Source organism: Chamaea fasciata, unplaced genomic scaffold (genome assembly GCF_029207755.1).
Source record: "Chamaea fasciata isolate MVZ Bird 193981 ecotype frontalis unplaced genomic scaffold, bChaFas1.0.hap1 SCAF_3, whole genome shotgun sequence".
NCBI classification, from domain to species: domain Eukaryota; kingdom Metazoa; phylum Chordata; class Aves; order Passeriformes; family Sylviidae; genus Chamaea; species Chamaea fasciata.
In genome coordinates, this window is record NW_027094088.1 from 78,073,089 (window position 1) to 78,099,604 (window position 26,516).

Consider the following 26,516-nt stretch of genomic DNA (forward strand, 5'->3'; position numbering starts at 1 on the left):
ATGTCTTCTAGTTTAGTTTTAACTGCTTCTGAATCTTGTTATTGTTATACAGACTGAAAATTAATCTTACATGAGTTAATCAGGCTCTTTTGGGTTTATTTTGTAGAATCTATGGATTCTGAGAGAAATTAAAAGGTTGTAAGACATAAAAATACCAAGACATTAACTAAACAAAATTAATTTGAGTTGATTTTGGAATAATTCTTGTGCTCCTGATTTTGTTTTCATCATGTCATAGTGAGCTGTTTTGATGTTTTTGAATTGTTTTGTCTTGTTCATATGAATTTGGAATTTTAACGTTTAATTTTTTTAATTAAAAAAAGAATCTGTAGCTGATACAGTTTATTAGCCAAGAATCAAGTAGTGTAGCTAGGTAGGGAGAAGATGGATTGCATTTAGAGAAGTGGTTATTTCAGAATTGTCTCTGGGAATGATCTACCAGTTGGTTGGTTGTTACCATTTTCAATCTTCCTTGTTGGTTCATGTCATACAGTATGTGATATACTATATACTATGTCTAATTCTTGTCATAGGAAGCCCAAGTTACAGATGTAAGCACCATTATGTAGGGTATGTGTATTTTTGTATGTACCGTTAAGTTCCGGAAACATTTTTGTGTTTGGATATTGATCATTAACGTTCTTTCCCAACCTGACCTAATTTCAATCTGATTTGCCAGTACATATTGAGTGTTACCTGACTTCATGTGATGCAGAGAGTGTCTGTGATATTTCTGTCTGAAGGAGACATCCTGTTTAGTCACAGTGCAACATTCAAGCAAATTGCAGCTCTCACTTCTGCCTAGGATGCTGTTAAAATGAGAAGATCCAACCTGAGCATATAGAATGAATGTGAATGCTTGTTCTTTACATCCTTGCTGTTGTACTTCTGACTGTGGGCAAGATTTCCAGTAGTGCTTCGTTTGCTTAGGGTCACAGTTCTTACTGACATTTCTAAAAACTCATTATTCACTCAAGATTTTGAAAGCTGTGGGGAAACTAATGTATAAATGTTGCAAATTAGAATAGGAAGCCCTTGCACAGCTTCCTGGTGTTTTGTTGAAAGCTTCATGAGAGACTTTTAAGACCACAATAATATTATTATAATCTTAACCTGTTGTAAAATATTTTTTGTAATAAAGACGTGGCCGGTGTTTGATTGCATCATACTTGCAGGTATATGCACTAAGTATAAATGTGTTGACATTCTTCTTCTATATTTATGTAAAAAATGCCAACGCTTTCTCTTTTTTTTTAAGGAAATGATCATCGACAAGGTTAATGGACAAGTTGTTCCTCGGTACTTGATATACGACATTATAAAGTTTAATGTAAGTACTCTCAGTTTTATTGCTTATCATTAGTTATTAATTCTTATTTCAGTTTTAATCTTATTTATATAAGTAAGAGCTTCAGAGTAAATATAAGCTCCAAAAGCTTTTTTGCATCCTGATAACAAGCAATGCATCAGAATTTAGATTGAAAGCAGCTTTACAATACATGTTGATTTATTTCCACTTGCTCAAGAAAAAAATGGCCATTTGAAACAGTCTGCTAGATACTGGAAAATTTCCCATTTCTGGAGCATGTTTGAATATTTAGGTAGAGAAATCAAGAGGGGATGGAGGAGTTATCCTGGTGTATTTGTTACCAGAGCTTCACAGTACTTGTTAGGCTGCTCTGTCACCTCTTTCTCAAATTTCTGTTTGAAACAAGGCAGCTGGTCCTCTGCTGAGTCCTCAACAGCAGGGTCTCCTGGTGGCACAGGTTGTAGGGAAAATGTATAATAAGGAAGTATATTGCAGAAGTTGTGGAAAAGAAGAATAGAGTCTAAGAATAAAGTCTTTGTGATCTCAAGAAAGAGCTGTTAAACGGTACTGGAAATAGGAAACTTGTTTTCTGTAAAACCAGTTTTCAAATGCAGTAAAGGTTTGAATATCACCAAGGGGCTCTTGCTGGTGTCATTTACAGGCTTTTTTGTTGTTGTTGTTTTCTTCATAGTAGCTCATATGGTACTGTGTTTTGGATTTGCAAATCAGCATGGAATAGTGTAGATAACACAGGGATGTTTTCCATTAGTGCTGAGCAGTGCTTGCATGGCTTCAAGCCCTTTTCTGTTTCACCCTACAGCACCAGTGAGTAAACTTGGGGTACACAAGGAGTAGGGAAGGGGGCACAGTTGGGACAGCTGACTCCAGCTGACCAAAGGGACATTCCTTGCCATGTGATGTTGTACTGTGCGTATAAAGCTGGGGGAAGAAGGATGTTTGGAGTGGTGGCATTTATCTTCTCAAGTCACCATGATGTGTGATGGAGCCCTGCTGCCCTGGGGATGGCTGAACACCTGCCTGCCCATGGGAAGTGGTGAATGACTTCCTTGCTTTTTGCTTTTTTCGCATGTGCAGCTTTTGCTATGGCTTTGAAGCTCTCTTTGTCTCAAACCTTGTGTTTCCTCACCTATACCTTTGTGATTCTCTTCCCCCATATTATTCCAGGGGAGCGAGTGGCTGCAGAAGGCTTAGCACCTACTGTAGTTAAACCACAAAAATGTGTTAAATTTAGTCAAAATAGCCCATGGAGAAAATAAATCTGTTAATGTTTCTGGAAAAACAAAATTATTGTTTCAGTGCTCCTAACAGGACAAAAACAATATTAGCAAACCACAGGACACTTCAGCCTTTCTAAATTACACTTGACTCTTCCAGTCTTGAGTAAAGTACTACTCAGCTCAATCACTCAGTGTAAGTGGGAATTGCAAGTGTAGGCATGGTACCAGTCACCAGAAATTACTTCGGTATTCTTGGAAGCATAGTCATACTGTGACTTAGGACAGCTGCTTTTAAAAGGAGTAGTTTGTGGGGAAGATGTGTTAGATTAGGACTAGAAGGTTTTTGTTAACACATTTTAATTCTGTATCTGGATGTCCTTTCTCTAGCCTTTTCTGAAAAGTAGGTGTTAGTTTCCTGGATCCCTCCTACCATTAAGACTCTTCCCTAGGCAAGAATTCCATGTACTCTTCTGAAAAATACAGTCTCCTATAACCAGTCATGGGTTCTCATTTTTTCTTTTTCTTACCTGCTGCTCCACATGTGGTTCTGTGTTTATTTGCCTTCATATCTTGCCTTGTCTCTGCTCTCCGTTTGAGTCTAACCTGCCGTTCACTACTGTTACACTTCCTTTGAAGTAAACGCAATAATGTAAGAAGTGTACAGTCATTCAGTTTGGGATGTGCATATACTAGCAAAATAACACTTTTCAAAACTCATTGTTATTTTGGTTTAGCTTTGTTTTGTGGTAGAAGGGGAGGAAACCCTCATTTGTAGTGAAGTGTCCATACTTAACATGATGAATTCGAGTTGGCAAACAGGAGAAACAATCGGTAAATTTCCAGAGGATTGTCAATGTTTAGGAAAAGTCTGCTTTTGAGCAGTGTTTGGTTTTGTTTGTTTTTTTAAGTGCTGTGGGAATGAGAGAGGAGCTAGTTACTATATAATTCTTTTTTAAAGTCAAGGACAAATTAAGATAATGTTATCAGTATGAGTGCAAGCAGGGCTTTAGCTGCAGAAGTCATTAGCAGTGGCCCTACTATAAAGATTAAAAAGCACAGCTGTTTTTAGGTTAATTTTAGGAGCTTAATTATAAAAATGGGCATCCAAGGATGGTTTGACTTGGCAAGAAATGATCAACAGAATTTTATCACCAAGAGAGGTAAATGTAATGTAATTTGCAAATGGCAAGAAAGAGTAAGTTCCTATTTAAGTTGTGTAAGTTAGGTTTTTGTTAATTTTTTTTTTTTTACAGATCTTCAAATAAAATAATTACACGAAGCACTGGTCCTGTTCAAAACCAGAACATTCCTCCCTGCCTTCCAAACAAACTCCCACTCCAAAAATTCCCCAAAGCAGAGGTCGCTCAGGAGTTTGGCATTGTTTGCTTTGATCTGGAAAGTAGTTGAGTCTTGAAGGTGAATGATAGAGTTACTGTACTTGCTCTCCATCATGAGTTCCAAGATTTGCAGCCTGTCCCATTTCTCACCCTCCACATGACTCAACTTACTCTGCTCTTGGAGATGCAGCTTTGCAGCTGGGGAAATGCACATTCAAACCCCATTGATAAATACCTTTGCTCAGCCAAACCTCATGTTTTAGTCAGGTCTCATGAACTATATTTTTAGCTGAGCTTATTCTCAAATGCTTGACCTATTTCTCTAGCTAAGCATTGCAGAGTTTTCTGGCTTTGTCAGAATATTCCTTCTAAAATATTGCATTCATAATGCAGAGAAAGTGAGTGGATAAGGACCTGCCTGTTACAGATTTTAATCCATGTTGTCATCAGTGAGGCTTATTGTTACTTACTTTTTGATTTTGCTGTAGTGTGTCAGGAATAAACTATAGCAGCATTCTAGAAAGAAACAAAGGTAACTAAGAGAATAGACTGACTGACATACATAGCATGTATTTGGCTCTAGATGTCTATACAGAGAAGTCTTAGGAGGAAGAAAACATAAAAATGGAGTTTCAGTGATTGGGAGAAACTTATACTTGTGCTCTTAAGCTAAACATACCAGTTGTTTTGGTTGTCTCTTTCCATGATAAGTTTTGTGTTGAATTCTGATGCGTATCATGTATAGCTGCTGCAAAAGTCTGTCTTCAAGAGTGCTGATGGAATCTTTTGACTCTTTCTTTTAGTTTCTGTTTCTGTGACATCCTGTTTCTAAAAGGTTGTAGCACATCCCATTTTGTTGCAAGGGATGTTTGTTAAGAAAAACAAATGATTCTTCAGATTTAAAAAGATTTTTTATTGTAATTTTCTTCAGTCTGAACCACGATGTTGGTTGCTATTAATAGCAACTCAAAATATGACATTGCTGTCTCACTGCTTTCATCTCACCTGGTAAAATCAAATTCATAGAAAGAATGCTGTATCCTAGTGAAATAAGTGTGCCTTCCAGCCTTTGTGATCTCCACACACAAGAAATCTGGATTTTTCATATTCCTCAGAACATAGAAGGCTAACAGGACACAACATTCTTTATGGTGTTTAGTCTTAATAAGTACAGAGCTAAATCCCTGCTGTACATGTTGCTTTTCAGTTTCTTGATTTGTATCTGTATGTAGTTGAGTTCATCATTATATTAACTGCAGCTGTTTAGCTACAATTTCAAATTTGGTGGATAATTCTAATGTAACAGAGGCAGCTGACAGTAGAATAATTAATAGCCCCAGAAACAAATGCAGGCAAATCCAAATCCCTTTTCATCTGAAACAGTCCACAAAAGGATGTTTTCATTCTCCAGTCATCTTGGAGATAGCTCTTCCTGAAAAACCTTGTTTTGAGAAGCTTTTTCTTAGATAATATTCAGTAGCTACTTGTAAATGTATGGACACTAAATTTAAGCAACTATTTTTTCCCTTAGTTAAGTAACAAAAGGTAACACTGGCACGATGTAGAATCTAATTAATGCATTCTTAGCAAAGATGCTGAAAATGAGTACAACTTTCCTTTTCCTTTCTAACCCTGGCCTTTAAATTTTTTAACTCTAGCCAAGTTTTTGTGAGACCAGATTGCAATGGTAAGAATAGACTGAATGCTTAAAAAAGAATAATTACTTAAATGCTTAGAAAGGAGATAGAATTTTGATTAAATTTTCTAATAGTTTGTGCGTTGAATTAAGTCGGTGATCAAGTTTTTGTTGTTGGTCATTATGTGTAGCATTGCTGTTGCTATTAATAAAATTTGTCATGGTAAATAGATATGCTGGTCGTAAATCTTGCCCACAGCCAATGTACTCATTGAATTAATGCATGAAAAGTGTTTGTTTTCAATCCCTGTAAAATATTACCATGTCTGACTTTCCTGTTACAAACCTCATTTTAAAGCAGTGTAAGGCTCACAGTCCATGCTCGCTCTCACTTATTAGCCTATTAACCTTATCATTAAGTTGTACTGTGAAAGTTTTGAGGGCACAATTCAGAGATGCAAGTATTTAATTGCATCTCTTCTGTTTACTACTGCACCTGGCTGCCAGTCACCCTTCTGCCCTTAATTTTAATTCTGAGATTCTTTTTCAAATGATATCACCTGAAAATACAGATTTAAAAAGCTTTTTTTACTAATAGTACCCTGGAAAGTATGGATGCTATGGGCATGTTTGCTCCTGCACCCTTTAGATTCTTTCTTGTGAAGACTTATCTAACAAACACCCAAATGCTTGTACTGGCGCTCCTGTTGCATGTTATGTTCTCAACCTCTCGATATATATCACCTCATTCCTTCATGGCTCAGGGCTGTCAGGTAAATGAAACGTGGACCATCCTCTCAGTTGTGTCTTGCTTTGCTTTCTCCTGTCAGTCTGGGAGAGGTGCATTAAGTTTGTCTGTTTTTCAACCTCCAGTTTTTATGGTGCTGTTTATTGAGAACAAGGGCAGCCTGGCCAGGAAATGGATTGAAGAATTCTAGAATTCAAAAGGGCAGCGTTACAGTATAGGAAGAGCAACAAATGGTGTCTTATAGGATGGAGAATCAACACAGTAAGGGAGTGATGCTTAATAAACTTTTGGTTCTGTGGAGTAGGATTGACCATATCATAGCTAGTTGTCATTTTAGAGTCTTTCTTGCCTTATTCCCCTTCTCTGGTGATTGTCTTTTATCCATCCTTGAAAACCTGACTTGTATGTCTGAACAGCACAATTTGAAAATCTTCTTATTTCTTTGGTAAACTTTCAGACCTTGTGCTTTCTTCACTGTTACTCCTTGTGTTTCAGTAAAGTGCACAGCAACTGAAAGGTACCGTTTCTGTTGATTTTTCCATCCCTTTTTAAAAAAGATCTCCTTTGCTATGATGCATGCAAAAGTAAGTTATTGTTGAAGAGTGATAATTAGTATATGCTGACCAGGATGTCTTTGCTGTTTTCATGGTCTTATTTTTTTATCTAACAAGCTTCTTGTTGTTCAGGAGCATTCTCTAGTGTTGTAATTAGCTTGAAGCTTGACTGTTTTACTTGCTGGTTAGATTGTGTGAAAAAAACCCATTGATTTCTTTCTTTCCCTTACATCTATTACTTTGATCCTCCTTTTCCCAACCCAGAGGGCACTATGGATCACACTGAAGGTGGTTTGTTTTCCGTATTTTCCAAAATAAGGAAGGCTAAAGAGAGTATTATATAAAAGCAAAAGGTAGTTAATTAAATTCTGTCATGTCCTATTTTATTCTCAAAATATAAGTGTTCTTATACCTCAACATGGAGCATGTCTCACCAGAAACTTTTTGAATTATCACTAATTGTCAGAGGAAGAGACGCAAAGTGTGGCTCCTGGGAGAGACATATAGGACAAGTAGTTCTCCAAGAGTAGCTTTAGAAGTTACCATGATGCTAAATCCTTTATATTTTTCAGGTGTTTGTGTCTGTACTCTTATTTGCTTCCCCTGATGTGAGACTTTTTCAGCAAACCATGATTCTTGCTATTAAAAATACGAAGTCACACCTGAAAGTTTAAGTTGTCCAAAACCATTTTTTTTTTCGTTCTTAGGAGGTTTCCTTGAAGAACTTTTCTCAGTGTCTTTGTTAAACAATTTTCTGCTTCTCATGGTCTGAACCTTTAAAACCCCTCTCTTTTTGTCTGCAGTATCTTTTTATCTTCTTCTTCTTATGCTACGGAAACTTATGATTAAATAGAAAATCTGTCTCCTTCAGCTCACAGTTTATGACAGTCATTCCCATAGGAAATGCCAAGTGGACTTAAACCCAGCTTCTGTCTCAAGCAAATATTCAGATCTTTCAAAAATATGGCAGTACTCACAGCTGAAGTGGAAGGTGTGAAAAACTTTACACTGGGTCAGGTTTTCCAGTTGCATTATCATGTCTAGTTTTCTAAGTACTGACAGTGAAGTCTTAAACAGGGCTTTTCTTGTCCGATATATTTCAAAACAAAAATCTATAGGCAAAATAGAGTATTGGGGAAATGTCATGTGGAAGCAGGAAGAGTGTTCCAATGTTGTAATGTCTTATTTCCCTAGCTTAGTTTTAATTACTCCTTTTCTACAGTTAATCTAGCAACAATATTTTATTTTTTCAGCTTTCTCCCTGTCTCTCCATCTTTTTCCTGTTTCTAGGATAAAAGAACTAAAGAAAAAAGAAATAGTCAAAGTTAATCAGAAGGAAGTAGCGAATATAATAACTGTATATTTCAGGATTGGTTTTATGAAGGTTGAAAGTAGGACCTCACTAGTTTCTTTCCCATGCCTCATTGGGAGAGAATTGCAATTATTCAGTCTGGAAAAGAGAAGACTTAGGGGAGACATAATTGCAGTCTTCCAGTACCTGAAGGGAGCCCAGAAGAGGTCTGGAGAGGGACTTTCCACAAGGGCCTGTAGTGATAGAATAATGGGGAATGGCTTTCAACTGGAAATAGGCAGGTTTAGATGAGATAGTAGGAAGAAATTTTTCACTGTGAACTTCGTGAGGCACTGGAGCAGGCTGCCCAGAGACGTTGCGGATCCCCCATCCCTGGAAGTGTTCAAGGCCAGGTTGGATGGGGCTTTCAGCAACCTGGTCTAGTGAAAAGTGTTCCTGCCCATGGCAGGGTGTTGGAACTGGATGATCTCTAAGGTCCCATCAAACGCAGACCATTCCATGATTCTAACTTGTTTTGCCTGACTGCTCTTATGGTCCAGGAGAGCATGTGAAGGCTGTATTTTCATTCTTTTTAGAATAATTCTCTTATTTAAAATAAATATGAAGAAGAATACCACTTTCTCTTGAAACGAGTATTATATTTTCAGTGTTTCTTACTCGTGAGCTAACCATGTACACAATGAACTAGATATCTAAAGACAGATTGTGTACTGAAATGGTAGATATTTACAAGTATTCAGGTGTTACAAGCTGATACTTAATTTTTAGTTCTGTCATGGTTTAGGCAGCGTAGGTGGTTCCTTTTCTAAGACAGTCGTTGTGAATAAGTGCTGATTGTTACTACTTCCCCCCTCCCCCCCCCTTCTAGTTTTTACAAGACTTCATTCAAACTGTACTGGACGGTCTTATTTTAAATACCACAAAGTGATTTACATTCTAAAAACACCAGTGCCACAATCTTTTCAAGTATGAAATGGCTTGACTAATGTTTTTAAGATGAAGGAATTTTCCCACGGTTCTTTAATTCACTGGAGTGATAATTCTTTTTCATAAAGACAGCTGTGTTAATACCCAGCAACAGCTATTGCTATGAAGAGTCATAGCTGATAGAAAGGAAGAGAGTGTGAGGGGAATAGAAGTAGAAAGAGAAAGTATTGACTGCAACAGATACTAGGTGCTCCAATTAAGGTAAGAATACCTCCATACTACAAGCAACACAAGCACTAGGAAAAATAATTAGAAAAAACTGAAGTAGTAAAATCCTGTATTTGACTTTGAAGATAGCTTAAATTCAGTGTAAAATAAATTATTAAAACTTATATTCCCATATGCAATCTTTTTTTTTTGTGTGCAAATATCCCATGGTGATAATGACACATTTATTTTATAAATAGGGTTTTTGGAACTATGACTTTTCCTTCTGTAATTAAAGTGTGAAGTTCTTCTACTCAGATTACCTGAGGGGAGGCAACCAGTCTAGACAGAACAGGATTCCTTTCGGTTGTAATCATTCACGTCCCAGTAAAATCCCCTTATTGGGTTCTGGTTTTGAGGGCTCAGAAGGATTTCTAAATGAAGTCACTGTAGATGCAATCAATGAATTTGACTGAGTTGTCTGTTCTCTGAAAATAGCAACTACTAAATTTTCAGTGCCTCTCTGGAGCTTTGTTTTCAAAAGAGGGCTTAGATGTGCTAGATGCTTTTTTCCATGATTCTGCCTTTTTATTGCCCAGTGTTGGTGATGAGAATCATAATTCAGTCCCTTTAACGGATTGTAAATATTCTGCTTTGTGTATGTTATATTTATACTGGTGATGCAAATTTATCATCCAGTTGCAATTACAGAGTTTTATGGTTTTTATTGTGAATTTGTTTAAAATTTTGAGCAAACCAATAAGAGTAAGGGAGAGAGCAATGTTTGTAGTGCAATCTACTTTTTCTGTTTTGGTCATATCTGTTTAGTCATAGTTTTGACAGTCCTGCTGTTTTGTTCAAGTTATGTTTACTAATAAAAAACCCAGTGGAGCTATATTTGTATATTCTGTAAGATCTTGGTGTTATCCATTGGCTACTAACTTCTTTCCTTTTACATTTTAAAATTTATTTTCTGCGAGAATTTTTTAGGCAATACCAGTAATTTAATATATATCTCAAGCAATATTTTTTAATAGGTCTGATTCTTCTTGTTCTGTGGTAAATCAGAGTGATATTTCATTGTACAAAACAGCAACATATAAATTGTAATCATGTTCATGCAGCGCAGTGCATGAACTTGTATTGTTGCAGTTGAAACAGTACTTCACATGCTGTACCTTGTTGATGCTGATAAACTTTAAAAACTTTTTGAAACTGCTGAATTCCTTGCCTCTGTCATACTTATTTTGAATATTTGAGTGATAAAAGTTAAAAAAGCCCCAAAATTTTAAAGTTAGATAACTGCCAAAATTTTAGAATTAGTTTTTAGATTCTATTCATTGTCATGCCTTTTGCCTTTCAGAAATAAAAAACTTAAGGGTCATAATTCTATAAAATTTTTCATTTCTCTAATACTTTACTTTTAATCCTGCTTGAAAGAGAACTTCATAGGAAATGAAAAAAGCCTTTTAGGTATCGAATGTAGTAATAATCTTATTTGGAAATTCAAACACCACCTTTAGATTGTTTTTATAAAAAGCTATGTATACAAAAAAAGCAGCATCTATAGAATCATGGTCAGAAAAAATATGTGCCAGATCATTAATATAAAATGCAAAATGTTAGACTGCGTGGTCTTCAGAAGTTGAGAGAACTAATAATGGGCTTTCACTGGGAATGCAGATGTCAGCTGTGGGTGCCTTGAATTGCCAATAATAACATTAAACACGGGGTAGAATATCAGGCTGAGCTTATTCTTTATTCTCTCAAAATCATTAAAGCGAAGACAGTTGTGACATATGTTTCGCTCTGGCTCAGTAAGTGAAGACGTGCATGGAACGTATATCTGTGTGTGTGTGCTGAATTATTCATGTCTCAGGTACTGCTCTGGCGAAGCAAATAGAGCATGCTTTGCTGGTGGGTAGAGTTCAGCCATATCTCATGGAGGAAAAGAATAAATAAATATTCTTAGTTTATCCTGGACCATGCTGGTTATCAGCTGTGTGCAGAGGCCCAGGCACTATTTTTCTTTTTACTATACCCACATTGCAGAAAAAAAGCACATAAATACTAAAATCAAAGATGAAGTACTTTTATGGAATTTAGTGCCTGTATAGCATGGTGTGTTCACTGCATCCATCTAGGTAAAGGACTTTCCATGTAAGGCTGATGGAATTCGCTGATGGCCACATGGTAACGTTAGAGATACAGGGAAGGGAAACTTAAATGTGGAGGGTGATGGTAGATCCTCAGGGATACCTTTGTCCTTGTGGAGAGAGGCAAGATGTGCAACAGAAATCATGTTATCCTCTTACCCCCGTCTCAGAGACTCCTGCCATCTTGCTGTATGTAATGACCTGGGGTTTGAGTTACTCACCTGATGAGTTGTGACTTCAACACTGAGGTCTGTGTGAACTGGGTGGAGGGCAGGAGCACAGCCTGACACTTACCCAAATTCTATCTTCGGGCACCTCTTTGGAGCATTGTTAGAAGGACTGGTTTTGTTGGGTGGATGGGGTATTTTTTGGTGGTAGCATTTTTTAAAATTTTCTTTTATTCCTTTTTTTTTTAATCTCTGTTCAGCAAATAAATTGCCTTCTCCCATCTGCTCAAGACAATGCATATTAAATGATCTGCAGACCCTGTTTTCCAGTGTTTCTAAACCCATTTCTTTTTGTGATTCTTATGTGACTTGTTACGTATTTCTGTTGAGAAGTTAATTTGAAATAACCCAAGTTTAAATTTAGAAATTTTGAGTCCTGAGTGGGTTTCAAAGTTCAGTGGAAATTTCATCTTATGTTTTGAAGTTATGTGGAGGATGTTTCCACATCAAAACCGTATTTTTCAAGCCCACTCCATGCTATGACCTCAGTGCAATCCACAGAGTTTCAGCAGGTGAAGAAAACTCAGCTGCTCGAGGAAGAGGTGTTGATTCAACAGTTGACTCTTAAGGCTTGTCTGAATGATATTTTGCTTTAGGATACATTTTATTTACAGTGAGAGGGAAATGTAACTCTCTAGCATAGGTAGGAGACCCATCCTACTTGTAATTTTGTTTTACCCTTTGCTAACACACTTATTTTAAGTTAAAAATGTCTAGAACAGGAATTATCATTTAATGTACTTCAGTAACTATGCTGTCATGTTACCCTCATCCTTCTTAGACAAGTAAAAACCTACATATTGGAATAAGATCTTAATTATCTGAATGCTTAAGTTAATAAAACGTCTGTATTGCCTAAAAACATGCTATTACTGAATGCCTGGGTTTAGATAATACATGCATCAATGTCTTGGGTTTTGACAACTTTTAAATATGTGCTTTATATACTAAATAATCTCTTCCTGGTTTTGTCAAAGGTCTCTGAATTATTTATTGCTGCCTACGTTACCCTCCTACTTATTTGCTAAAAGCAAAGAATTTTATCACTTCAAGATTTTGGATATGTCTGGGATAAATGCATTGTATAGTAGCAACGTTTTTTGTAATTTTAGGAACGTCTAATAACAAAGAAAGAGCCACTCTCCTACAATATTGCTTTTGTTCAGTATGTCCTTGAGTTAAGTTCAATTATGTGTTAATTTTCTTATTGCTAATGTCCTGTGCTTTTGTGAGAATGAAGTACTCTTTGACTTCTTAAGTTTACTAGTCTGATGAAGTAGCTTGGCACATTATCTGTGTTTTCCTTTCTCATATAATCTTATGTCAACCTAGCTTTGACCTTTATTTGATGGAACCTAGTTGTAATATACCCTTCTACTTAACAAGCTTTAAAACAGAAATATATGATTGGCAGAACTGCAGGAAATAATTAGTTCCAAGCAGATGAGAAAAGTGAAAGGAGTATTTTAAGGAAAAGAAAGTGATTCAGCTGGTTTATGGTGCATATGAAGTTGCCTCAGTTTTTCATTTAGGTGTTCAGGGATGGAAATAAATTTAAATCACTGTATAAAACCATTTCTTGAAGGAGTCATTATATAAAAAGCTTTCTAAATAACCTAACTGCTTATTGGCTTATTGGAAGCTCAAATATATGAAATATTAATTAGTTAATTTGCTCTTTCAGACCTACTAATAATATGTGGCTGAGTGGAAAAGGTACTGTAAGGAAGAGAGCATGTGCATTCGATCTTGCTGAAATCTACTTAGAGAATTATGGGGTTCTTTAAAGTTATAAAAAAACCGTATATACACATTTCCCAGAAAAGAATTCTTCAATCAGTTCTTCAGTCAGTTGTTACAGGGGTTGAGATGTGTTTTAATTACATGCACAAACCAGGACAAGCTCAGTCACTGTATAGATGAATACTCAATATGCTATACTTAGGAAGAGAAAGAAAGGAGGGAGAAAAAAAAGGAAGGAAAGATTGATTGATTGATTTTCAAACATTCTGTCTGTGGCACTTAAAAATCTGTAGATTATACATCTGTATTCTGCGAGAAATGAATGAAGAGTGAACCACTCTCTTGCCCCTTGAATTTTTCCATACTTTTTTAAATTTTCCATTCGTTTGAATGGCTCTTTACTGATAACACCTTCATGTTTGAAAGGAAGACAACACTGAAGGCAACATTAGCAGCCAGCTAAGCTTTCTTCTTCACGAGCATGGATCAGTGAACAGAGATTAGGAGACATATCACCCATGGTGTCTGCCACAGGCTTCGTACAAGATGTGCTTCCCCACACAGTGATGGTGGCTGTGCTGCCTGTTCTTATGTAGACTGAAACAGAGTCCTAAAAGAAAACGGTTGTGAGTTACATGTGGTATGGGAGCAATGCGTAATTCTTAAAGCTGTTGCCATGAACAACTGAGGACTTTTGATAGAGGTCTAGTAGATTCTAATGCTAGCAAAGAAATATAAGACAAACTTAATGCCACTTTGGGAGCATGAAATGTCAAAGATTTTGGTGGAAACCAATAGGATTTTGGAAAGAACTGATTAAATTCATGTTGGTCTAAAATTGGCACTCTGTTTTTCTCCTAATTGAGATACCCATTCAGATACTACTCGCTCCCTTACCTTTGTATGCCTCCTCAGAATGTCATTTTGCCATTTGTATTTTTGGCCTTCTTTCCAGTTGACCAGTTCAGATCCTCTCTGATGCATGTTGGAGCAGTGCTTTTTTCCTTCAAGCTGCCTTTAGTACAGGAGATGCCTGGTAGCTGCTTCTTCTGCTTGGCTCTACTGCTGCCATTGATGGTTTGAGTCCCATGTCTTCCCAGTTTCCTTTGCTCTTTGCTTTCAATTTTTGAAACATTCTGGTTTGCAAGCCAAGACTCTGTGAGCTTATTCCCTGTGGGCCATGAAAGGAGTGGGTTTTGAAAATTATTTTCTTGTGTGAATTGGGTGGCAAAATGAGGGGATTATCTCACGTAAATAACTTTCAGTGCTGTATCACACTTGTAACAATTCAAATCTACGAGTTTTGTGTCTCATTGCTGTGAAAGTGACACCTCCGATTGAAATGAGCTTTAGAATTTATTAGCTGACAGTTGCTTGTTTTGTTCTAGTGATATCCATAGCGTGTTTTCCTCACTATATAATGCTCAAATTGCAATAAACTCCATTACGAGCCGTTACTAATCTGACAAATGTGCATTTTGAATGCTCATACTGGTCTGGTGCAATGCACCAAATATAGAAAGAGCAATGTAAAGCTGCTGTTTTATTTCAGATCTTGAAAGGTCAGGACATACTGCTGAGGTTTAGTGAAGGGTTTTACTGCCTTTTTGCGACTGAGCCATCATATATCTTGCAGGGTTTTGTAGCCGTTGTTTATTGGCACGTTTTCCAACTGCACCTATTTTTTTCTTTTCTATGACAGAAAAATGAACATTAATTAATGTTTCTTTCAAGTCATCAAGATACTGCACTCAGAGCAAGGAGTTCACTTAAATGTGTAAATCTTGTTGCTTTGTCATTAAAAGTACTGTGAACAAAATGATCTAAATGACTTCAGAGGAAAGCTATGTGGAGAAGGATAGCTGCCATATAAAAGCTATAATTAGGGAGTATCTAAATTATTTTACTTAACTTTAAAGGTATTTAGGTGTTTAATTCATGTATGGTTGAATGCATATTACAAATTTCTACTTTCTGTGAACTTCAATTTGGTTAAACCTCTTACAGCCTGAGAAAAAATGCTTAAAAACATCACATTTGGGAAAAATTTAGTAATTTGATAATACTTCTCTGTATCTGTAGGATTCTAAATATTGTGTTAGGAAAAAAAAAACCTTAGATGGTTCAAATAATTTGGTGTTTGATTTTAATACTGATTTTTGTAACTTGACAGGGACAGCCTGTTGGAGACTGTGATTTTAATGTTCGGCTTGCATGTATAGAGAAAGAGATTATATTTCCACGACATGAAAAGATGAAAAGTGGTCTCATTGACAAAGCACAGGAACCGTTTAGTGTTCGAAACAAACCATTTTTTGACATCTACACTTCCAGAAAGGTAAGCTTGATTTCAGTTGTGTTATGTTGTCGTACTGGAGGCAGTAAAACAGTGCTAGGTATAGGTTTTCCCTCAACATTTTTATTGTGTCTTCCAGTGAGTTCCTCTGCTAACCAAATGTTCAGCAATTGTTGTGGGCTGATTGGCAACTTGGGTTATTATGAAAAGTGTTTTTTCTTTCTTTTATTACTTATCTCAGGTTTTTAGAAAACAGTTCTTGAAAATATCAATTAATCTGAAGTACCAGGTAAAACTTAAAGGACATTGCAATCTGCATTTGAGATGATTATGTTTCAAATGCAGTTCAGTCAACAATTTTTTACCCTAATGCGTTACCACCACCATAAAAGCGTCTTTGAAATAAGAATATCTATACACATTTAATTTATTGGGATATTTGAAGTTGGTGTATGACTTCTTTGGTGTTTTTTCCCTGGATTATATTTTTTCTTTTTACTACTGTTACAACAGAAAGCGTCTTAGGAGGCTTGAAATCTGATCATTGTTTTCAATAAGCAAGAAGTTTTATGTCAATATTTGAGAATTATTTGCATGCCCTATGATAACTGTGAGGAGTTTTAGGTAGCAGTTCCAGTATTGATGTGGAGTTTTATCTAAGGCAATATTGGTAAACACTTTAAAGAAATAATTATTGGTTTGAAATTTCAGATTTCAGATTTCGAATCTGTATCTGCTCAAAAGAATAGTTTTCATAAAAATTTATTCTCAAAAGATTAATGTATAAACGAAGAATTATTGTTGTTCTTACTTACCTCAGAATACCTTTTTCATTTCATTACTTCTGTGAACCTGATGAGTATGATTCCTGTAATACTTCCTTAGGGTAATGAAAAAGGTATTGCATTTTCATATTAATCATAACTTTGTGAATTTTTCATTATGTATTGTCAGAATAGACTATAAACAGTACTCCAGTCTATTGAAGCGTTGCCCTATTCTGAGAAAAGACTATTTAAAAATAGTATTGTTTTGACCAAAGGATCTTTATCCTATTTTTATTCAGTCATTTCTGCAACTATAGCAACAAGCGTAGCGATGAATACCTCATCAGTATAGCTAAAAAAGCAAGCAGACTTCCTCTTTGAGGGGGTTTGCCAACTCTGTGTACTGGATAGCAAGGTCTGCAGGAAGGGAAGGAATTCCTTCTATCCTCTAAATATGTTTATATCCGTCAGTTCCTCTCCAGAGACAGATGCTGCTATATGGATCCTAAAGCGTGACAAGTGGGACCTGCTTAGGTAGATGTTCTGCTTATGTTCAATTAGACATTTTTCTTTTACAAGAAGTGTTAGATTCTTTCATCTTTAGAAAGGATCTAACAGGATCCTTCCTTTCTTGAGCAGCTTTGTGGCGCTTAATTGCTGGCTAAAAACCATCACAAGATCCTTAAAGCTTTTACACCCTTGAGTGGTCTCAGAAAAGCTGTGGTTTTTTTTAAGCCTGGGTTTCTTCCCTACTTCCCAGTGTATTTCATTGAGAGAAGATGTGGCTTCTGAAGTCACCCCCAAGGCTTGTTGTTTTCTAAGGTCAATGGAAGTAGCAGTCCTTGGTCACAGATAAAATGGCGCTCTGGTTGCACCAGCATATTCAAGACTGAAAGAGTGCAAACTCTACACCTAGTCAGAATTGGTTTCATCAAAACTTTTGGAGTAGGATTTGGAGTTTTTTCCAATGTAGCTGTGGTTTGCTTGGGATCAAGAAAATAATCAAGTGTACTTTGTCACATCTTATTTTTGTTTTGAGAAGCTTTAATTTTTGAAACATGCTCTCAGGATGCAGTGTGAACCTCACAAAAGAGATGTTCTAGACCTCTTTCACAGCCTTCTTCCATCATTCCTTTCTATGATCTAAGTTAAGACATTCCACTCCATTTTTTAAATTAAAAATAATGTATCAGTAAATGTGTGTTAGACTGTGTGCATTGTAGGAAGATTACTCGAAAGGCCAGGAGCCTCAGCACTATATTTAATAGCAGAAAAACTGGCTAAAACTTCTAATTATACCAGAAAAAAAAGAGTGTTTTCTGTGTAGACTTAGTTGTTTTCAGTGAAAAAGTGGAAGTAATTACTTGAAATAGCAGTAAGCTTTGTGCTGTGTTATATAATACATCCAATATTGAAAATGTTCTTAGAGTTATAGATTTGGAACTTTATTACCAGAGTTAGGTACTGACGGATTTAATTTTTTTTTTCTAATCTGAAAATCAATTTGCTATGTAATGAAATGCACTTTTAAAATGCAGTTATAAAGTATGGCAGCATTTGTAGCTGTGTCTTGAGATTCAGTTTTGGATTTTGGAAGTAAGGGCTGTGTTTTTATAATATTGCCTTTGCTGTTATTTTAAGACATTTATATAGACTTTTATTTTTTGTAGGGATGAGTTTTAGTGGTAAGACAAAAGAGACGGACAATCACTGGGGAGCAGGTTGTGAATACTCAGAGTCTTTAAAAATGTTGCCTTGTTGATCTCTGATATTGATGAAAAAAGCAGTATCACTAAAATTTTTTTCCTCTGTAATAAATTCAATACAGATTAGTACTTTAGTGTTAGCTGGGAACACCTGTATTCTGTGACAGATTTTTCCTTTTAATGTAGCTTCCAGTTTCTCTTTAACATTTTTGAGCAAAGTTGAATTTTTGGTGTTTGTTATTACACTTGTATGATTGGTCACTTTTGTTGCATAGCTTGCTTTCTTTTCATTTATTGAATCATCAGAACTCAAGGAGATGATATAGCCAAATTCTCCCACCCATTGTACAAGGATTGCACAGTCAGTGGAAGAAGCTGGGTTTTAGGTTAGTGCTTTAAATGCTTCATACTCTTAGGCTTTGAACCTTGGCCTTGTATCTGCAGGAATCTTAGGCTTTTCAACGAGACATTATTTTCATTCTATTCAACAGTTTGTACGGGTGCATAGAAATAATTCTTGGAAATGGTCCAACTCTTGGCTTTCCTTGCTTAAACCAACTCAGAGTTCTCTTGCTGGGCGTTTTTGTGTGGACAGTCTCAATCTGGATGTCATCACTAAAGCCCATTGTCTAGTGAAAATTCTGTCTAGCAGGAATAGGAAAAAACTTCCTTTCCGTGCAGTCTGTGGTCCCATGGAGAATTGTGCCCATCACTCTCAATGGAATGATAGGGCTAAAGGTTAAACAATGATACAGGTCAAATGAACAACCTTTTGCAAATGTTAGCACGCTGTATGTCAATGACTTGTCAGTTCCTAGACTATTATCTGGTTTTAAAATGACAGCTTGTCCTAGAGGGATTAAAGAGAAGGTAATCTCTGCTAGAAGATTAAATGATCTAGGATCTTAAAAGTTTTCGGTCAAATCTGTGAACTGACAGGTGACTTACTTTGTTCTCCTGTTTTTTTTGACATTTGGATTTTTATTTTTGACTTTTTAAAACTGCTTTTGTTGTAGATAAGAGAGGTGGAATGTTTGGAGTTTATACCAATAAAGGTATAGCTCCTGTTGAGATGCTTTGCTTTGGAAAATTAAGCGGCTGTGAACCTCTGATGATGCAGGAGACTGTGTAAGTGTACACTTTGCTGATGTTGATGTATTTTGCAGGCAGCTGAGGCAGATGTAAGCTAGTGTTTGCATGCCCAGAAAGAGTGAACCCTGATAAAGGACAGAATATGCAGACATTGCTCATCTGTGTCTGCCAAGAGAGCTGTTAACCAACACTGACTAAAATGACAAAGCCCTGTCCTGTATCTCCAAGTTGCCTAAAGATACACGTGGAGAAGCTTTGCAGTCATGGGACAGAAGACATAAGAATTGCATGGCAACAATGGTGGATGCAGAAGTGTCAAATACTCTGTCTGTTTATTGACAATCTTGAATTCTACATTTCACTGGAGAGAGAATGTTACCATCTGGAGATTTTTTATTGCCAAGAAGACTTGTTTCCTCCGTTTTTATTTTTGTTTTGATTTTCTATGCCTTCAGGAGTAGTTTAACCAGCTCACCTTTCAATCCTGCATTTCCTGACCTAGAGTTGGCAGCCATTCTTCAGTGTCTGGCCTACATCATATTTCTCACTCCATCTGTTCCATTCCAGGATTTTGGCCTATTTATCATCCAATCACATTTTAATTGTCTTCTAACCCATGTCCCCTCTACTATTTTGTTTTTGTTTGTTTTTATTTCTTCCTCACTTTGTCCTGTTTCATCTCCCTGAAAATGGAAGGTCTAATGGTGTAAAAGCAGTATTGCCTTATTCCACCCTTAGATGCTTTTGTGCTGGTGTATCCATCACTTAAATCTTCTTTTTGGCATGCTTTTCTTCCTGTAAACACAAATAATCATTGACCTGAGGAATCTAGTAAACAAATAGTGAATAAGAAGCTCCAAAGATGTTACCTTATTCTTTTACTAGAATTCGAAATCTTCACTTGGCAGCTGTCTTATATCCCAGCATGTAGTACTTCGGTCAGATTGTTCAAAGTTCAAAGTTACTTTACCACATGAATTGTAAAGGTAAGTACAGCCAATCAGCCCAAGTGGAAGCTTTGTAAATTTTAAGATGAAATAGGTGACTAAACTGCAGATCTTGTGCCGAATGTAGGTTACTGCCACTTGAAATTCAGTGCTTGAACTGGTGCTATTTCATGCAGCTGGTTGCAGCACTGCAATGATGTGAATATGATTTGGTAAACATAATTTCTGTCAGTGGGAGGTTGAGGGTAGCAGAGGCTTTGTAGGCCAGTGCTGGTGGAGTGTCCAGCTGCCTCTGACTGTTCCTTTGCTTTCTGTGGGACAGGGAGGCAGCAGCTACTTGCTGAGATTTGGCTTCCCTCATGCTAGGGCAAACACTGACTCAGCTGTGGCTAACTTCTCAGTCTCCTTACTTTGCTGGAGTCACTTGAGGAGATTCACTCATGAACAAGAATCTGTGTTCATTTCCTAGAGTAAACAGAAGAGGTTTATGCTACTTGCTTTTGGTTATTATTATTTGTAATATTTAAGGTCAAGTATAATATTTCAGCACAGTAGAATTTTGGTTAGGAAAGAAGGTTTTTCTTTTTAAAGAAATTATTCACACATTCGTTACATTTCACATTTTTCAGAAAGTGATCTACTGAAGTTAAAACCAACAGTCTTGGATATTTCCATGAAGGATTATTTTCATAACTTGTAGCCCGTGTTAGATATTGCTAGTGGTACAAATTAAATTAATGTAGAATAATTCAGATGTGGAATATGTAATTAAATTCTGACTTGTCAAACTATAGTGTGAGAAAAAAAGCAATGAAACTAGTGGAAAAATAAAGGCTTATGGATGAAGTGTTCTATATTCTACACAAACTTCTGCACATTGTGAGTTTAAACATCCAGACAGTGCATATTCAGCTAAGCTTTTAACACTCTAACATTAGATTTGAACGTTCTAACATTTTTGTAAATTATTTCTTCTGTATTTCGTGCAGTGGAAATACTATATACCTTTCAAGTGGGAAAAGTGTCTTTAATGGTGATTCCTTCTTTCAGTTTTACGGTGTATTACCAAACCAGGGAAATGCAAATCTGTTTGAACCTAATTACCAATTGGTATGCCAGTATGGGCAATTGAATTGTATATTTGATATCTTTGGAATTAGTTAGAAGACTCAGCTGTGTTGACTAAGTGGGTCACTCCACTCATTAATTGAGGGGCAACTGTTTAATATTGTCCATTGTGCCACTTCACAGCCTGTCACTTTCCAAACTGCCTTCTGGCAATGCAGCTCCACAGGGAAGCCATCAACCTTCTCGTATTGGAATGACGTTCAAGAGACATGCGCTTAATTTGGATAAAATGAATAAAAGCACAAAGAAAATGGTAAAAACCAGGCTGAAATTTAAAGCAATTTATTATGGTGCACGATTATGTGACATTGCTGCTAGCTGTTTCTTTTCTTGTGATATGCCCAATTTTGAGAAAAAACCCCAAAACCAGACCTTGTACAAAATTAATCTTTAAAATAAAGAAATTACAAAATGTTATAATTTTGCTGTTATGGCTTTACAGTTTTAATTTCAACTTTGTAGCAAACAAAGCCCTCAAGTGCCATTGCATAGCAGAAGAGTCAGATTTTTTTAAGACCCAGAATATAAAGTTAACCCTTACTTTCTTTTTGTTAAAATCGATGCTACAGGCCCAGTACAAAATATTACCCAAATTTGAGTCAGGAATTGTAACAGTAAATGTATGAAAATATTATATTCTTGTATATCAGTTTTGTGTCTAATTGAATTGTATGTACAGTTTTGTCTTTGTTGACAAGTCTTACTAGAAATGCTTAATAAAACAAACCCCTCATTTATCTGACTTAATTAAAACAGACCTATCCACAATTTAGACAACCAGAGACCAGATTATGTCGGAACAGTTTACACAGGGGCTGGGTAACAGATAAACCTTATCAGGTATGTAACAGTGGAAGATCATTCAGCCCCATTGTACTCAACCCGTTCTTTCCTTTGACATCAGAAGAACTATTGAATGTGGTATTTGGTCAAACCCAGAGTATTAGGGAGCTTGCAAGCCATCAGTGTGATGAGAGCCTTGCTCAGTTGAAGACATTACAGACTTTACCAAGCATCTTTCATCCATTCAGGAATGTCATAGATTGCAGCTAATTTGTAAATAGGTCAAAGTGTTTCCTATTGGGACCTGTTAAACCTCCTCCAGCTCCAGCAAGAGTTTAGTCTCAGATGGGTGTGTTCTGCCAGGTAGGAGAGCATGGGGAGAGTGATGTGGGCAACATCCCCATGCCTAAAAGAAGGAAAAGGAAGAGACTGTGCAGTTTGAAACAGAGAACTGTGAAGAGCACAGTAAATGAAATGACCAAGCTATGAAATATATTGCTGTTTCTTCATTAGGAAAAATAAATAGGAAATATTGCTGTTTGGCAGGGTCATTCCTGTAAAGCTTTGAGGAGTCCACGTTTCTCTCATTTTGAAGCTATCACAAAAGTCAATTCAAGTTTCTTGGAGGAGCATATTTCTCTTATTTGAAAGAAGCATTTGAAAACATCATAGTTAATTGATGTCAGTTTCTCAATTGTGTTTTTGAGAAGAGATTGACAGTGAGAAATGCCTCATGCTTATTCTGAATTCAGGAATGCAGATGTGCTGTCAAATTAAGCATTAACACACATAGTGCTTGTGTTATTCTTGGGTATTGTTTTGAATATATTAGGTGCATAACCTTTGGAGTTGCTCACCCCATGCTCACAGCACATGGGTGATAGCTCAGTGGGGCTCTTACTGTAGCATGCTCTAGGTTTTTCTGAAATGTCTCCAAATAATTAAGAAGCATAGCATACAGCTAGTGTTATTAGCACATTTGAAGAGTGCTGTTAATGAGTTAGCTGCAAAGCCAAGAAGATATTAAAAAAAAAATATTAGAACCATTAAACTTGATTCCTGCCACTTTCACAATGTATTTTACTCTTATTCACAAAGCATTTTTTTCCTGTGTGGTGTATAGTGAAATCAAGCTAGTGTGGTTCTTGGACTTTCTTAAATCCAAGGTTGCATCTACACTGCACACTATACTACACACTACAGTGATCTCCAGCTACTCTAATATCTGAAAGTGGCTCTTCTTTGAATCTTTTGGAGGGGAGTGGATTTAAGAAACAGCTTTCAGTAGATGATATATATGATGTCTCAAGTTCTCTATGAAAAAAGCAGACTGTAAAACTGCCTTGGGAAACTGGTAGTAGTTCCAGGAGAAACTGGGAAAACTCCTAAAGTCCAGTGTGTGGAATAACTTGATTTTTTTCCTAAGAGGTGCATCATGACACAAAGTAAGTTGCAGACAGATGGGATTAATCTCTTCGGCTTTCTTGTTTGGAGGTGTTGCTCATTCCCTACCACATGAGTATAAACTGGAATTTCTATTGCCTTCCTCTTCTGGAAAAAATATATGGACTCCAGTGAAGACTTCTCTGCAAAACTGCTGTTCTAAAAACAATGAAGAGTGGCATCATTAGAATGCTAATGACCAGTCAGTAGTAGCTTGGGCCCTTGTCAGTCACTGACTATGAAATTATATGAGCAAATGGTTGAGGAAGACACTCTGCAGTAGCTGTAGTTCTTGTAATGCTGTTATTTTTGGTTTATGATCTGCTGACTAGCATAAGTCTTCGGCATATTTGACTTTTACATATTTGGCTTTGAAACAATGGAGTCTGGGCGCCCTGCGCATCATATTTTTCAGCAGGAAATGGAATACTTGGACCTAAAGCAGCCTGGGTCTGCAGCCTTTCAGCTTTATCCACTTGGAATGCAAGAGGGCCATCAAATAAGAACACGTTTATAATGCATCTGAGAGGGCTGATGTAGCTATGAGATAAGTAAATATTTCTTTCAATGTTCCTGCTGAGTTTCTAACTAGTCGTAGACAGAGAAGAGTACATAGTTGCTGGAGCAAACCCAAAGTTAGGTCACCTTCCTTCCTCTCTGTGCATGCACCTGTCTGTTGCCACTTCATGTTATTTCAGCCTTGCTGCTCACGCTGTTACTAGTGCAGAGCTTGTGGAGGTTCAGTGGAAGTGCCCAGGTGACTTCCTGTCCTGCTGTAATGGGATGTACATGGGAGAGGTGACCCCTGGTAAAGCTGACCTCCAACAAAGTGCTGGGAAATACTAGAAAGTGACTTTTTCCACAAAAGGATTTCTTCTTGCCATTATCTGTAATTGGGACAAATGAAAGGCTGTCAGTGAATGTTTTTTTTGTGGAATATGAATTTCAGATTGAGCATCCTCTAACAGTGTTTTGCTAGATGAGCCTTTAGGACCGTATGTATTTGAATACCATGAACAATGCTCCAAAGTGTAAAGCACTGTGTTCTCTACAGGAATGCTTGCTAAACATCTGTGGAGGAGTGTGGAGAGGAAGCTACACATATTCCTCTTACAAAAAAATATTTGTTGCTACAAACTGGTCAGTCTGGAGAATTCAGTATTATTAAACACACCTTTCACTGGCCTTTAAAAAGAGGGGAACATGCCTTGCATACTCACTTTTTTGGGCTACAAGTTTCCTATCTTTAGCAGCTGTCTTTAGTACTGGATTCTGGTCTAGTGTGTTAAAAATTATTGAGGTATTCCTTAGGGAGTTCTTGAAATGTATTTGAGTGACCAGTTGTAGCCTATGTGTTTTTGTTGTGGCTGTTGGCTATTCCTAACCTAACAGATGGCACTCACATACATTGACAAGCTGTGGGATAGCTGAGCATTACTAATAAAACCTATCACATGTTAAACTTGACCTGACATTAATCAAGTTTTGAATGCTACAAATGATTCATGGATAATAATTAGTCTCTTGATCATATTAGTGAACATCGGTTCACTTACAATGCTGCCATTATCTGCTTTTATTCTTATAGGGAACAAATCTATTGCCATAATTAGGTGTTTTTCGTGTCTTTTGAGCCAAAATGTTCTGTATGATTAACTTGGTAAAGAGGTTATTTTTAGTCTTTCAGTATGATTGATTTCAGAGCTTCTTGTAAATTAACAAACTGAAAGGCTTTCCATAAAATAATATTTTATAAAAGTTTTTATTTTAAAATTTTTTAAACTGCAAAAGATTCCCATGAGTCTTTGCACAGTGATTTGGTATATTTTTCATCACCATATGATTCAGCTGTTCCCAGAGATCACACAATTCAAAATAGTGGTGATTTTGTTAAACAGGTGAACCTTGGGAATTTACTTCAACTCTTTTTGTTTAGTTACTGAGTTACTGGTTGGCATCAAGTGCTCTCAAGATGTACGTGTTCATAAAGACAAAATAATGTTTGCAGCTTTTGTCTGTTTTTGTCTAGAATTAGCATCTTGTGTGGATGGCTGTTGAAAGCTAGGATTTGAGCTTTGAGCATAATTTTTTAAAAAGGATTTTTGTACAGTTTTACAGCCCTGATTTTACAGCCCAAAAGCATGAAATTTCTTTTTAAGTAATGAGCAAGTGAGAAGTTTTTACTTTATGTTCCTTATGCAGTTAGGGCAAAGTAGATAATTTCACTGGTTTACTAAAAATGTAGTAGTTATCTTCAATATGTGTTGGTTCCTAATTAGCATAGGAAACTTCTTTAAGCAATTACTTCTTAGAGAGCTTAGTTTTTAATTTATTTTCTACAGTTTTTGATCCTACTTTTCCTTTATGCATATTTTAGATCATTGGCATGGACCAGGAAATATTTTGTTAGTTCATGATTTTTTTTTAGCATATTAGCTTAAGAATATTTAGTATGAGCTGTGGTTTTCTGACTGTACTCTCCATTATTATGATGCATTTTCTTTCTTGCCTTTTATTGCTGGTAAGATAAATATAACTAACTTCAATGACTAATGAAGGAGGATGCATTACAGAATTGGATGTTACCTTGATGCAGATACACTTCAACTGATAGTGTTCTTACCTCATTTATTTGACATAAGGTAGCATACCATATTTTGATTAGGAAATGAGTCTAATGCACAGGAAACTGCGTCATGTTAAATTATTGAAAATCTGCTTTTCAACATTTTTATAGGTCATTTGGAGGAAAACTTGAAATCATTTAAATGAGAGATCACTTGTGGTTTTGTGAGTGAAATAAATGTTAACATTGAAGCAGAAATCTTTACTTTATGACCATGTGTTAAGTCACATTCCTGAGACCATGGGCTGTGATTTCAGGTTCTTCCGAGTTACTTGGAAGGAACCACTTTGAGGCAAGCAGGCAGTTGTAATAAGCCATTGGCTGGTCAAATACT

The 26,516-nt window shown here is 36.4% G+C and overlaps 1 protein-coding gene across 2 annotated transcripts in view; it reads left to right on the plus strand.

The window, feature by feature from the left end:
- Window positions 1–26,516, plus strand: part of RNGTT (RNA guanylyltransferase and 5'-phosphatase) — a 170,409-nt gene that overhangs the window by 48,304 nt on the left and 95,589 nt on the right. For both annotated transcript variants that reach the window (XM_066179570.1, XM_066179571.1), the window contains exons 10-11: window positions 1,259–1,330; window positions 15,568–15,732. In XM_066179570.1, coding sequence (XP_066035667.1) covers window positions 1,259–1,330; window positions 15,568–15,732 — 237 coding nt within the window. The remainder of the gene's footprint in view (window positions 1–1,258; window positions 1,331–15,567; window positions 15,733–26,516) is intronic.